This window comes from Pundamilia nyererei, unplaced genomic scaffold (genome assembly GCF_000239375.1).
Source record: "Pundamilia nyererei isolate P.nyererei 1_Seehausen unplaced genomic scaffold, PunNye1.0 scaffold00104, whole genome shotgun sequence".
Taxonomy (NCBI): Eukaryota; Metazoa; Chordata; class Actinopteri; order Cichliformes; family Cichlidae; genus Pundamilia; species Pundamilia nyererei.
In genome coordinates, this window is record NW_005187505.1 from 12,728 (window position 1) to 27,041 (window position 14,314).

General features: G+C 39.3%; 2 protein-coding genes across 4 annotated transcripts in view; one reads left to right on the plus strand and one right to left on the minus strand.

Annotated features, from left to right (window-relative positions):
• Positions 1 to 3,097: 3,097 nt before the first annotated feature.
• LOC102194652 (zinc finger protein 665) lies at positions 3,098 to 11,304 on the minus strand. 2 transcript variants are annotated; one of them, XM_005740775.1, is made up of 9 exons: positions 11,161 to 11,304; positions 10,480 to 10,682; positions 10,290 to 10,391; positions 10,116 to 10,211; positions 9,930 to 10,040; positions 9,739 to 9,856; positions 6,980 to 7,751; positions 6,092 to 6,150; positions 3,098 to 6,010 (listed from the first exon to the last, which is right to left on the minus strand). In XM_005740775.1, exons 1-9 carry the CDS (start codon positions 11,192 to 11,194, stop codon positions 4,509 to 4,511), a joined length of 2,997 nt encoding a protein of 998 aa, XP_005740832.1. In that variant the 5' UTR covers positions 11,195 to 11,304; the 3' UTR covers positions 3,098 to 4,508. The 2 variants fall into 2 exon arrangements, with proteins under 2 accessions (XP_005740832.1, XP_005740833.1); XM_005740776.1 differs by lacking the exons at positions 10,480 to 10,682; positions 11,161 to 11,304 and having other exon boundaries at positions 10,116 to 10,206; positions 10,290 to 10,331.
• A 906-nt stretch (positions 11,305 to 12,210) lies between these two features.
• washc3 (WASH complex subunit 3) overlaps positions 12,211 to 14,314 on the plus strand; it is a 5,117-nt gene continuing 3,013 nt past the window's right edge. Inside the window, exons 1-5 of one of the 2 annotated variants that reach the window (XM_005740777.1) lie at positions 12,211 to 12,279; positions 12,364 to 12,423; positions 13,023 to 13,121; positions 13,217 to 13,282; positions 13,379 to 13,516. In XM_005740777.1, coding sequence (XP_005740834.1) covers positions 12,373 to 12,423; positions 13,023 to 13,121; positions 13,217 to 13,282; positions 13,379 to 13,516 — 354 coding nt within the window. In that variant the 5' untranslated portion in view covers positions 12,211 to 12,279; positions 12,364 to 12,372. Of the gene's footprint in view, positions 12,424 to 13,022; positions 13,122 to 13,216; positions 13,283 to 13,378; positions 13,517 to 14,314 lie in introns of both variants that reach the window. The other variant, XM_013912841.1, reaches the window with a different exon arrangement.

Below are 14,314 nucleotides of genomic sequence, written 5' to 3' on the forward strand. Positions count from 1 at the left end.
CCATAGACAGACAGAACACAGAAGTGGGACCAGGGTAAGCACAGAACAGAAACCTAACAACTGGCAAATCATAACAGAATACATACTCAGGATAAACAAAAGCATAAAGAAACACAAAACACTGAGTCGGCAGACTCAGGACCATGACATGTTTACGCTTTTACAGATACCTTTGTTTGGGAATTATCCACAGACCAAATTAAAGAGGGGCTAGGCCACACTGATTAAAAAACAAAACAAGTATTAGTGTTCATTTTCAAGTCAAAACTTGAAATTCTATTTTAAGAATAAAGTGGAAATAATGAAATTAGAAAGAAAGTCTTGTCACGGTCTGGGTGCGCAAATCATGTGGAGTAAGGATGAGGACCCAAAATTTGAGTCCCAAATGCAGATAAAGAGGCTGAAACTGAATCTTAACAAAAGGTAAGCTGAGACTAGAGTAACTAACTTCAACTGGGTGAAATTAAACACTAAGGGTGTGGTACATAAAGAACATAGAAAAACCTAAAACCTGGAACATAGAAGGAGCCAGACAGGCAAAAAATGCACTAAAGGACAAACGAAAACTGACACTATATAATAAATTTCCCACATGTGGGACTAATAAAAGTTATCTTATCTTATATTCACATCAGGGTGATATAGGGAAGTGGAAACATAGGGGAACAAAGCTGGAATTAATAGACATAACGAGATGAGGGAAGCAAAATTGAACACACTGAACACAGGGCAAGAGACTAGCACGATAAAACAGAAAACACACTGAGAAGAAGACACGCTTGACACTGGGGCAGTCAGAGAAACAGATATAAGAACAAAACAGACGAGAGAAAAGTAGGACCAAACGAGATAAAACATGAAGACATCAGTGTCTAAACATGAAGCGCAGAACACAGGGGAGGTATGACAACAGAAACCTGAAGATTAGAAAATGTACATTGCTAACATTAGCTAAGCTGGCTAATCAAGTTGTTTCACAAATTCATCTACATGAGGCACTTTGTAGAGCGTATAGCAACCATGGCAGTTGTTTGACTTAGAACATCAGGTTAAATCTCCACATTTGGACTTTTTTCTCAAAAAACTTTCAACCGTATTCTCAAAATGAACACTAAGATTTTTTTTCTTAATTCGGCTCTAATGCTCAGCTACAGATGTCACTCATTGCTTTTACATATTTCGACTCTTTAGTGTTAGCATTTTAGCTATCACTTTGTTGTGTTTTTGAACCATGAAGTGACCATATTAGGATGAAAGAGTGGAGTGCTATAATATGCGCTAATGCTAGCAATCTTTAACTTTAGCGGTACAAAGCACAGATACACAGACAGCATCTGCTAAGTAGTGCTAGAATTTCACTCACCACTAGTGAAGCTTTTTGGATGGTCTGGACCACAAAGTAAGCATCATATATGCCATTACTAAAGGACGACAACACCACATGCAAGTAAGAAAGTTCCAGGTCAGTCACTTAGAGTGTTATGTAAACAATTTCTAAATTTACTTTATTTAGAATCACTTGATCAAAGTTAATTATGATCATTTTTTGACCTTATAATGTGAATCTGCTTAATCAATGGTCATGGCAATTTGCATATTAATGATAAAGGAACTGACCTCACAGACCATTGTTCATTGAGTAGACTAGGTTCAGTTGTTGTGCAAATGTCCTGTTTCTAAGATTGGGGAAACCTGCAGTCAGCTGAGACTGAAGAAGATTCTCCCACTGAAAACGCTACATCCAGATGTATAGAATGAACCTTTTGGGATTTACTTACCTGGATGATTGAGCATGCATCAAGACGCGGCTCTGCTTACCAATTTTTCTGTTTTTTTGGTGGGAAAAGAGAGAGAAAAAAAGAAGAAAAGAATCAAGAACAAAAAACAGTATAATTAAAAATAAATAAATAAATAAATTAGGTACAACAACATCTCAACAGAGATAAATGGTACTAATATAGCAATATATTATAATGTAATAATATACAGTTCTCCTTTTGAACATGCTTTTTCGAACATCAACAGTTTTCAAGATATCATTGTCAAATTTTATGTGACGGTAGATACAACACTGATTTAATTTTGGGAAAATTGGTCAAAGGTCAAGATCAAAATCAATAAAAACTTTATATTACCCACACAGAACAAACAGCACACAGCTAGAGGGAGAACACAACAAAGAGCGAGGGAAGTCTGAGACAATATATACACCGAGGGTAATGAGGAAACAGGAAGTTGTAAAGCTTACACTAATTACAGACTAAAGAGACAGGGAAAGCAAAATGGAACACGGTGCACATAGGCCTATCAAAATATAACAGGAAGACACTAATACTGAGACCAGCACTAACATATGGAAACTTGACACAAAGACAGAAGTTAAAACAGAAAGAGACGAGACTAAAAAAAATAGAAGAGGAATACCAAAAGGGAATTAACCAATCAATCAACTAAGCAATCAGAAAACTAACGGCACAGAAAACAGGATTCATCATAAGCCCAGGAAAATAAATATAACACTATAACCAGAAGACATAATAATAATACACAATATAGAGAACACAACATCAAAAATACTAAACCAGAAACCCCCAAATATTCAAGAAGCTCAAAAACAGGGACCAAGGAAATTTCATTATCCACTGTTGCATTGATATGACAGCATATATTTTTCTTGGTGCACAGGAGGGCAAATCAGATTTATGGGAGAGATCAGGCTTTTGCCACACTTAATTTGTGGCAACCCACCCATGACACCCACAAGAACAAAGAGGCTACATGCATGGAGGCGGTTCACAGTCTGAGATTGTGTTCTTAAGAGTTCTTCTGGACTACATCGATGCAGAGAGCATCCTCACAAACTTCACAACAGCCTTGTACCATAGCAGAAAATTTACATGAAGTTATGGAAAATTTTCCAATGTTTTAAAATAGACACCGAGCACCATTAGTTCTCAGTTAGTGTATGAGGAACTCTACCAGAAAATGAAGGGGACAGACTGCTTTTTACCACAGACAGCTGGAGCTGTGTGAAGGAAATTAGGTTATGTTTATCATCTTTAGAACACCATAACCATCAGATCAGTGAGTCATTTGGTTTTTATGTGAACTGCCGACACAAATAAAGAAGACACATCACCTGACATGCAGAATCATTTTTCAAGGTCACCTCAACAGCACCAAATGTCACCAAGCACGTTTTCGCAAGAGTTCCACATTTAAACAAATTAAGGCTTGCTTGCAGGTCCTAAATGGGCCCCTCGTGTATGTCACAAAACGAGATGGTGATCGGACAAAACTGAATCAGAGACACAAAATCAAACAAAAAAAAGAAAGAAAGAAGAAGAGACAAACAGAACATAAAGGACCTCAAAGAGCAATGAAAAGTTGGAGAGGGTGCATTTATGATCAGTGGTGCAAAATGAGATATGAAACAAAAACCGAGACACAGAAAGATAAAGAGATTAAAAAAAACAATCAAATGATACACAAAGATCCAACATAGGATAAAACATGACTGTAATGAGACAAAATGTTGTAGAACATCAGCAAACTGTCTATTTGGTGAGACAAAACTACCAAAACTCTGCGTGGTTTTCAGCTTCTCTGTGGGATGAGTGAGGAAGATACATGTGCCCAGAGGCCCTAAACTTTCATAATCCGTCCATGCATTTTGCATGTTGTGTATGTTCAGGTCTTTTATCGTCTCAAATTATTAAAGCCTAAATGGAAGAAACTTACCGCAACAAAGTGCTAAGACTTACTAATGAGCAGAATTATCACTACAGATGTAAGGCAATGGCGGTGACAGAAAACCTGTTTCTGTACAGGTATTATAAATAGTCCTGAGGGGGAGGATGTGCATGTCTGACCACATTTCACAATAATGCATTCAGTAGCCGCCGAGATATCAACCTCTGATTTCCTGTCATTGTTACTCATCACAACACTGAACTATGTAACCCTTTGAGGTTGCTTGGTTTGGCCTTAAAGTTGAATGCAATCCAACATACAACACTTTCTCAGCAAAAAAAGAAATATTACATACATCATAAAAGGATGATTTATTGCATGATGCTCATTTTAATGTTTGATGACAACAGTACTCCAAGAAGTCTAGATAATCATGTTTTTCCTTTCTTTACTACCTGCTGGTAGTATCTTTGGTTTCAGGTGGGCAATAGTACAATGGCAACACAAAGAAGGAAAAAGGCAGTACATGCAGTGAAAAAGTCCACTACAGGAGCAGTTTTTGTTCATCTTCCGTTTGAAAGTATTTTGAATATGATTTCCTTGTTGTGAAGTGAAAAGAGTAAAACTGCCAATATAAAAATTTATTTTTTTAAAAGAAAAAAAATCTATTTTGCTGACAAGCTGAGGGCCTGTTTCGCTCCTGATCTGCATAAAATATATTTTCTCCAATTATATAAATCTAAACATCTAAACAAAATATTCCTTCTCCTTCCCCACCCTACTTATTTAACCTCTGGGAGTTTCTGTTACAAGTTTCATTCCTTGGTCTCTACAGACTGCACTGTGTCTCCTTCGTCTCTATGTGTCTCCATGTGTTCTTTCAGTTTGGCATTAGATGCGAACGTCATCATGCACCGCTCGCAGCGCGGCTTCACCCGCTTTAAGCCAGAATGGCTGCGTTTGTGTCGTGCCAGCTCGGACGAGCTCTTGAACTTCAGCTCGCATGTGTCGCAGGGATACGGGCGTTCCCCCGTGTGGATTCTCTGATGCAACTGAGCCTCACTGAGGGTGAGGAAGGACTTCTCACAGTGTCCACAGGGGAATGGCCGCTCTCCTGTGTGGATCAGGTTGTGTCTGGTGAGGGCGTAGGGTTTGGTGAAGCCCTTCCCGCAGTAAGTGCAGGGGTAGGGGCGGGCCCCAGTGTGTGAGACGATGTGCTCTTGCTGCGTTTTCTTGCTCTTAAAGCGCTTCCCGCACTGAGGGCAGGAGTACGGCCTGTCGTCCACGTGTGACCTGTGATGTTTTGAGAGCTCGCCCTGTGACAAAAAGCCTTTCCCGCACTGAGAACAGAGGAAGGGTTTCTCCCCGGTGTGCATCCTCTCATGTCTGGCCAGCACAGACACCAAGGTGAACCTCTTTGGGCAGTGGGAGCACTGGAAAGGGCGCTCACCCGTGTGAACACGGAGGTGTTTGATGAGCATGAAGCGCAGCGAGAATCGTTTGCTGCACTGGTTGCACTGGTAGGGTCGCTCCCCAGTATGGGTGGACAGATGTCTCTTAACGTCAGACCTCCGAGTGTACGTCTTCTCACAATGTGGACATTTAAACTGACGCTTCACCTGATGCATCTGCCTGTGCTGAGAGCGTGCGAGTAGGGTGTCGAAGCCTTCGCCGCACTGCTGGCAGATGTAGCGTTTAGCGGTGACGTGGGACTTCCTGTGCTCCAGCAGCTCAGACGGAGTCGGGAAACTCTGACTGCAGATGGAGCACATTTGAGGCAGCTGGCTCTCCTGCGAGTGAGACTTTTTATGGTGGACAGTCAACGCCCTCAGGTTAGCGAAGGAGCTCCTGCATACCTGGCAGGTGAAGGAGATGGCTACGCCGTGATGTTTGCTCTCGTGCTTCGCCAGATCCCACGAGTGCTGGAAGGTTCGGTCACACTGCGAGCAGTGAAACGGTCTCTCTCCCGTGTGAGTGAGCTGGTGTCTCCTGACATCCGATGTCCGGGTGAACGTCTTACCGCATGTTTCGCATGTGAGTGATCTCTGACGGCCGTGCAACTGAGAAACACTCTCTCTGCTTTGCTCTGGCTGCTCTGCTTTTCTCTCCTCCGAGTTTCCTCTGGGAAAAAGTTTAATAGATGTAAATATTTCATCTGTGCTGGAGGGGGATGGTGTAAATTTAACTCCTGAGAGAGTCCTGTATGCTTCTTTGCGAACGCTCTGCATGTGGAAGTGTGGAGGACTGTTTTCATCCGAGTTATGGAAAGGACACTGCGAGCAGGTGAAGATGATAGACGTCATCTCGTGTGAATCTCCTGCATTAAAATAAAGGAACAGATACCTGAGTGGATTTATTTAAGAAGTTCAACATTGTTTTCTTCTTGACATCACATCACCTTTGTCAGATCCTTTGATGGCTATCACAGAAGGGGCAGCTGATCCATCAGCAGTGCTCCTGGAGAAATCAAAACACTGTGTCACAATATTTAAAGGAAAATCTCTCTGATTTTTCACATTTTTGTGATATGAACAAGTAGAAGAAAGTGTAACAGGAAACCATAAATGTTTAATCAGAATGCTAAAGTACATAAAGCACATAAAAATCCTTTCAAAGTCTGTCATCTTGTCCTGGGATACAGCAGTTTATATGCAGTCATCATAGGGATTAATATCATGGTAATTTCGAGCTTTTAAAGAATTGGGTGCACAAGTACAACAAATTCTTGCTTTTTAAAGTAATTAAATATGTATGCTGTACAATCATTTCACCTTGGAAAAAGAACAAATCAAGGAAATCATTAAAAGCTCAAAATTACCCCGATATTCATGTCCACAATGACTGCATGCAAACTTGATCTGCAGATGAGAAGCTGCTCATATCTGTGTACTAAATATGCTCCAGTGAGCACAAAGACGTTAAAACCAGGGAATCGCCCAGCCTATAACATGTTAATTAGTGAGGTTTAGCAGTGCTGACGGGCAGATTTATTTATTTTTTAACATTTGCACCGATCCAGATAAAGCGTTTAAGGATGCTGGGTGTGGCTTCACATTTACCAACCAGACATGACAGTAATGACCTATTTTCTTATATTATTTTAACCGTGACCAGGAATATTTTAACCATACTTAAATGGATGAGCATGAATTAAAAAGTGCATCTTTAAATTATAATAGCTATACCCAAGATCAACATAACCAAATTAATCAAAATTTTTTTTGTTATTCTAATAAGGTGTACATTTCTGCTAAAGATATTTGGAATGAAAATAATGTTTTTGTACATTTTTGGTTCTTCGGGATTTTCTCTTGTTGTCCTTTTTATTTTACACGTCTCGTTGCAACTCGGCGAAGTCTTTAGTTGCAGACGTGTGGATCTGCGCATGTTTCCTGACGTGTCAAACTCCTGTGCTTCCGACATTTCGGTCTGGATTTCTGCCATTTCTTGAGCAGAAAATGAATTATCTTTCAGGTCTGCGCATATATTTCTCTCTATGCCTCCAAGCTGGAACTCATCTGTCACTTCTTCTGCAATGACTTCCCGTTTCCCTTTAGTCACTTGGTCACTTATTTCAAGCCCTTCATGGCTTTTTCCTTCATCTGTTCCCTTTCCTGGTTCAAGATCGTCATTTATGGTTGACTGGTTGTTCTTTTCTGTAAGTACGTCTTGCCCCCTTAATGCAAAGGTTCTCGTCAAAGTCTCCAAAGCTTTCGCTACATCCACAGTCTCACTCGTTTCTTCAGCCCTCACAGCAGGAGCCTCTTCGTCGCCAGCGCTATCAGCACTTACAGCCACTATCTCCTCTTCATAGAAATCTGTCTGAACTTGAACTGCAGCCGACTCCATCATTTGCTCATCCACTTCAGCTGCTCCGACTTCCACTTCAGTGTAAACGGTGACCACGCTGTACTGGTCGGTTCCCACTAAAGTGACTGGGTTCAATACATTAGCGTAGTTATGGATGGCGTCCAGTCCAACTGATACGTTTGTCTTTTGTGAGGGAGGGATTGATAATGCAGACATGATGGAGTTACCAGCAGTGGAAGAAGGACCGTCTGCAAAAAAAAGAGACTCATCAGCTACTGCAGAGAGAGACATATGTGAACAAAATCTCTCAATTCATTTTATTTATATAGCACCAATCAAAACAGACTCAGGTACTAGGAAGTAAGAGTATAAAGTGTATACTAATAATAGTACACACACACACACACACACACACACACACACACACACACACACACACACACACACACACACACACACACACACACACACACACGTATATAATACAAACAAATGTATTTAGGTGCGATGAACACAACATCTATTGTATCTGTTATTAAACATTTAGTTGACGTGTTACAAATATGTGGGAATCAAAGTAGGTTAAAGCCTGGTTACACTATCATTTTGTGGTATCGGTCTAAAACATAAATATATACAATAGAATATGGAATGACTGAGTTCATTTACATGCAAAGTAATATGATGTATTTGATTGTATTTCCAAGCCAATTCAACCTTTTCTCTCAAACCTTCTCTTCAAAACATTGAACCTGAGAGGACACTTAGATATATTCTCAGAAATTGTCATTTAAAGTTTGCTGATAAAAGCATTAGGAAGTCACGAGCACCTCTATATTTTGGTGTCAAAATTATGTTAACATACTGTAATACACAATTCACTCAAACATGGCAAACAAGAAGAGGATTAAATACATTTAGTTTTGTTTATACAACTTGTGTTTTTTAATTTCTTTTGGCATAAAAAAGATTAAAAATATAATTTATTACATTAGGAAATGTCACTAAAATAGCTTTGTCACTTAACAGCCATCAGGTCACCCCTATCCCACTTTGAGCTAAGGTTGAGTTAATATTCACCTCTCTTCGTGGAATTTTCCCCGTTTAGAAAAACCAAATGGAAAATCCCATCAATGAATAACTGCAAGGCCAAAATGTATGAAGGAGACTTCATTTGAAAAATAACAACTTCTAGTTTCTGGAAATTTATTTGTTTAGCATGTGAGTGAAACATCACCTAACCCCAAATGGTTTGCTGGAGATTTGGTGGGTGTTTAGACTTTAGATTATTCAATTCAATTTTATTCATATAGCGCCAATTCAGTCGCCTCAAGGTGCTTTATATCGTGATGGAAAGACCCTCCAACTTTAGAAAGAAACTGACAATCACGCAACCACCTATGAGGACAAAAAAAGTATTTAACAGAATGAAACCTCACGCAGAAATAGGCTGAGGGAGGTGCTGTCAGTGCTATCACAGTTGAGTAAAGGAAAGCAAACCAGTAGTCTAAGCCTATTGCATCACAATGAGTCCACTAGGGTCTATTTGACATAATCTGGTCATCAGATAGTGATTGTCACATATTGAAATGCACCAACTATACATGCATACCAGGTGGACTTTAAGTGGGCTTTTAACAAGTAAAACAGGAATGAGTGCTCGGCTGTTGGTGCTTTAGCTGTTCCTGTCCATAACAGAGTAAAATCAAGGCCTAAGGGAGGATTCAGAGTCACCTGATCCAGCTCTAACTATAAGTTTTATCAAAAAGTAAAGTTTTAGGCCTAATCTTAAAGGTAGAGAGGGTGTCTGTCTTCAGAATCCAAACTGGGAGCTGGTTCCACAGAAGAGGGGCCTGATAGCCGAAGACTCTACCTCCTGTTCTACCTCTAAAAACTCTAAGAACCATAAGTAAGCCCGCAGAGAGAGGGCAAAGACCTCATTAGGTAATATGACACTAATAGGTCTTTAATATATCACAGGGCCTGTTAAGATAAGCATTATATCTCAGAAAGTTCTGATAAAGTGCATTTCTATACACTACAAACCTGTTGCTATGAATTTATCCACTAATCTTGAAATATTAAGAAGTGAGAACTAATTATGCAACTTTAAATCTGACTTTTTAACCCAGCTGTGATGATGCAACATCTTGCTTCATAGTTTTGTTGATTGTGAAAACTGCTGCAGCTCTACTTAAAGTAAAGCGCTATACAAATACAGGCCATTTTACTTACATGCCATTTTCAGTAGTCCTGAACTTTTGTAGTGCTGGTAGATAAAGCTCAGATCTTCAGTTGACAACTGAATGCATTCCCCCAAAACAGAAGGAGCTGAGCCCAGCCAGGCTACAGTCTGTAATCACAGCACGGTGTTAATATAACCCGCTGAAAATCACCTGAAACAATTATGTTATCTGACTGAATACCTGCTTTAGGTCTGGTACTGGAAGCAGCTTTTCCAGCTTGGAGAGCAGATTCCATAATAACATATTTAGTGCTGAGTCATACTGTGGACCGTATTCCACTGGAAACACTTCCTGTAAGATAATAAGATGTTATTTTTATTCTGAGCATTTTCAAGCAAAGATATGAAATACTAAAATATGTCCTACCTGAAAAAAATATGCCCTCTCAATTGGATCTTTCAGCAGACTTTGAACCAGAGCGACAAAAGTAGACTCTGTTGTTTTCACCTCTGCATCCCTATACTGCAACAAATTGAAGTGATATCTTGAAAAAAGTACTGGGCACACTTTATTTTATCCGCTTCTCTTTAACGTACTTACATCTGTGTTTTCAGAGGTTACTGGGAGTCTGTCCAAATGGCTCTGGATTGCTTGAGAATCAACAGAACCGCGTGTCGAGCCTTTGCAAAGCTCCAGTATCAACTGAAATATCAATAAACTGAGTTTTTACAGAATCAACGCAGCAAAATAAACATACATGGATGGCATGTCAGCCAGACTACCTCCTCACCCTCGCTCTGAGTCCGAGGATGAGCTGGGCTCTCTGCCTGTGGCTGATCAGACCAGGAATCGCCTCTGTCACTGTGAACACGAACTCCTGCAGCTTCTGGTAGTTCATCACATCTTTCTGCTTCACCAGCTGCCACATGGAGGCAGACAGAAGCTGCAGAGGTGGCACCAGGAGTTGGAGGGATGAGAGAGACAGGCTTGGATCTAAAACATAAAGGTGTAATGTAACAAATGGTCTTTAGAGGGCAGCAATCAGCTTTAAACTCCAGAACTCACATTATAACAATACATATATGTTATTCATTTAATTCAGTGCTGCTCATATATTACTATGGTAATAATTTTATCAGGTAAAGCAGTGCACACATATGTATTTTTTTTGCCCTGCATTTAAACAGCCATAAGCTTGGGAACCCGAATAATTGCTGGGCCGCCCTTAATAAAAGGAGTTTTAAATTGCGATTCTTCAAATATATCATCACCTATGGTTTAGACAATAAATTAAGCATAATACTTGACAGAACAATAAAAAAATCTGAAAATAATTGATTTATTTTTTATGCTAAAGCTTAAATCGTGCGTATCACGATTCCTTTAAATAGACGGCCCCCGCTAACTGTGTAACCGGCATAGACGTAGCTTACTTTATATCGCAGCTGGTTCAGATTGCCACTGTACCCACCGTTTGTTTTCTCTGCAGAGTCGAGAACCTCCATGGGTACACTGTGCCTCTTGTGGCGCCGAAAATTAGGTGTTAAGTTGTTTTGTTTTAGTTAGCAGCTAACATGCGCTGTTCGGACGCAAGCACCGTTTCCTCAACGCTTATACTCCGATTCCGCTTTTCAAAATAAAAATATCAAAGCTGACAGGCGACTTGTCTCGCTGACATTAATTTCTTACAGTTTTGTTTTTAGTTGGAAGACAAGATAGGACAGACTTTCCTAATCCTACAAATCCTAAAAAAATTGTAATTCAAATGTTACATAAATTAAAAAGTAAGTAAACAAGTAAACATTGCATCTGCATGCCTTTCCCCAGCATGAAGCTATACTGCTGCTTACTGATCGTCACCTCTCTTCTTAACCTAGCTTGTAGAATTCCTTCTCATAGCGTCACGGTTTGGCACATCAGCCTTATCCCTCTGTAGTTACTACAGCTCTGTACATCACCCTTGTTCTTGGCAGTCAGTACCACGATATTCATGTCCATGTAAAAAAAAACAAAAAAAAAAACAGTAGACCGTAATAAAGTAAAAATATCTCCTATCTAACAAAGCAAGATTTAAAGAATTAAAATTTGCAACAATATAACTCCAAGCATTCTTTTAACTGAGATTTTTTTTAATTTAAAAAGCATGGACATTATCTGATAATGAAGACCTCATTGTTTGAGTTCATTGTTTTGCTTGCCTCCTATAATCTGTTCTTTATTTTTTGTTGTCAAAAACCTATAAATAAATAACTAAATAAATGCAAATTCTATACAACAATGATATTTTCATGGCTAAATTACAATTAGCTCCGAATGTAGCAAAAGTTCAACTTTTACTTTGAAGTAACACCCAATCCACCACCCCCTCTTAACTTTATTTTAACACAAACAATTTACAGAAAAATACAAACATGGCGGTTGACAGTGCATATAATTTAGGTAAAGCGGGGAACAAGAAAAAATACAGGGTTAAAAAAAATACAGGCTCGGGGGTTTTTGAAGTGTGACTTCGAGGCAGACTTCTGCTACGCAGTTGGTGACGTCAGGACGTGATCACGCAACCCAGAGTCACGTGAACCGTTTCACATATGTAAATGTTTTAATAACCTGTTTTCGGTCTTTTTTGCAGTGAAATTTCTTGCTGCTGAATTTGAAAGTGCACTTTAATCTTCAGCCATCCAACATGGACGAGGACGGGCTGCCCATCGTGGGCTCTGGAGTCGACCTTACCAAGGTTGGCGTTGACTAGTTAGCTAACATAGCTATTTGAGTAGCTGGTGAGGAAATGAAAGCAGGCACAAGCAGAGCTGCTTGACATATGTTTTGTTTAAGAAGTAAGATAACACAAAGGCTGTTTATCGGTGATAGAAGCCTATAGCTTGTAAGTCATTAACAGATATGACTGTCGCAAGCGCTTGTAGTTCAATTTCCCTGATAAATGTGGGATTTTTTTTTTCTGAAGTGAATATATGTTGTTTCTACACTTGATCTTCCAGGTTAACAGATTTAACCTTTGCAAAGAGATATACTTACGCTTATCTTTTTTTAAACAGTTTTGTTTAAAATAAATCTATGAAGTGAAAATGTCTGTCTTTTGTATAAATAACTGTTTTTCGGGAAGGGATGCTTTTTATTTTATTAACCGTTCTGGGCAATATTAGCTAATCTAAAATGCTATTTTGCTCTTGTGAAATATAAGTGGTATATTTTGCATTCAGCATTTGAAGTTGCCTGTGAATGACTGTCAGTATGTTAAACTTGTTCTACTCATTATTTTTTTTCACAAGAATAATAAAAATATTTTTGCAATTCCTTTTCCTGTGTTTCCTTCAGGTTCCTGCGATCCAGCAGAGAAAAATTGTTGCCTATCTCAATCAATTTGTTGCACACACTGTCCGCTTCCTTAACCGCTTTTCCACAGTGTGTGAAGAGGTTTGTTTATCTTTATTTCTCTTCTGTTCTCGTCATGAAACAAAAAATGTCTGTAACACTTAAATCCTGAACTGTTGTATAACATCTTCCCCCAGAAACTTGCAAACATATCTCTTCGCATACAGCAGATAGAAACCAGCCTGTGCATTTTGGAGGCCAAGGTGAGTTCTGAAGCCTCTGCAGGCTGCAGTGCAACATTATCTTAATTTCATGCCAATTTGCTTGATATTTATGGAGCAATATTGTGCTCTGTGTAGTTGTCTTCCATTCCTGGACTGGAGGACGTCACAGTCGAAGGACTCGGTAAGCAGCAGCAGCAGACTGCACAGGCCAATGGACCCATCATCCCCAATCAGAGCCAAATCGATGGTCCAGTAGCAGCGCCTCAAGAAGAGGTAGATACACAAACTCGTACACATGGAAACATAGCTCCATCCAGCTTCGCTGAACTGCAAAGTCGAGGATTTTTTTTGACAGTTTTAAAAATAAACCTGTGAGCAGACAAAGGTTTCAAAGCACCCCCAAGACCACCTAATTAGAACTTAATTATCTGACCTGTTTAGTCCATTTTCAACTTGACAATCCCACATTGAGAGAGGCTCCTCTAATATATCTTTGACACGATGGGAGCCAGAGCAGCTTTTCTCTTCTGTATTTGTTGTCCAGACATTCAAGTAAAAATTTCCACTGTTTTGACTACAGTGGGATGATGTCCCACCACATGTGGTTTTTGTTTTTCTTCCTCTAGATGAAGAAAGGGAATATTTCCATGGAGCTTTATCTGGCTGAAGTTCAGTTGTTTCCAGAGTAGCTCTTTTAATGCAAGAGAGCCAGTAAAGAGAAAAAACTGAAGTAGTTGAAGACAAATGAAACTTTGGTGTTTTTTCTTTTTGGGAATATAATTTGTCAAATTGTAGTGGTTTTGATGACCTCCACCTCTGTTACTGAAGTGAAAATGAAAGAACTTCAAAGCAGGAATCTCCCACTTGTATTATTTATATCTACCAGTGGAGCAATTTTAAAAAAGAGCCACATGAAGATAGTTTAGGGTAAATGAGATGATGAAAAGAGCATAAATGTTATTTGAAAGATCCCTTGCAAAGAGGACCTCAAACAGAAAACTTTTACAGGCTTTCATTTCTCTTATTGTGAAACATTTGCAGAAACATGTTGTGGAAAAGTCAAACTTTTTT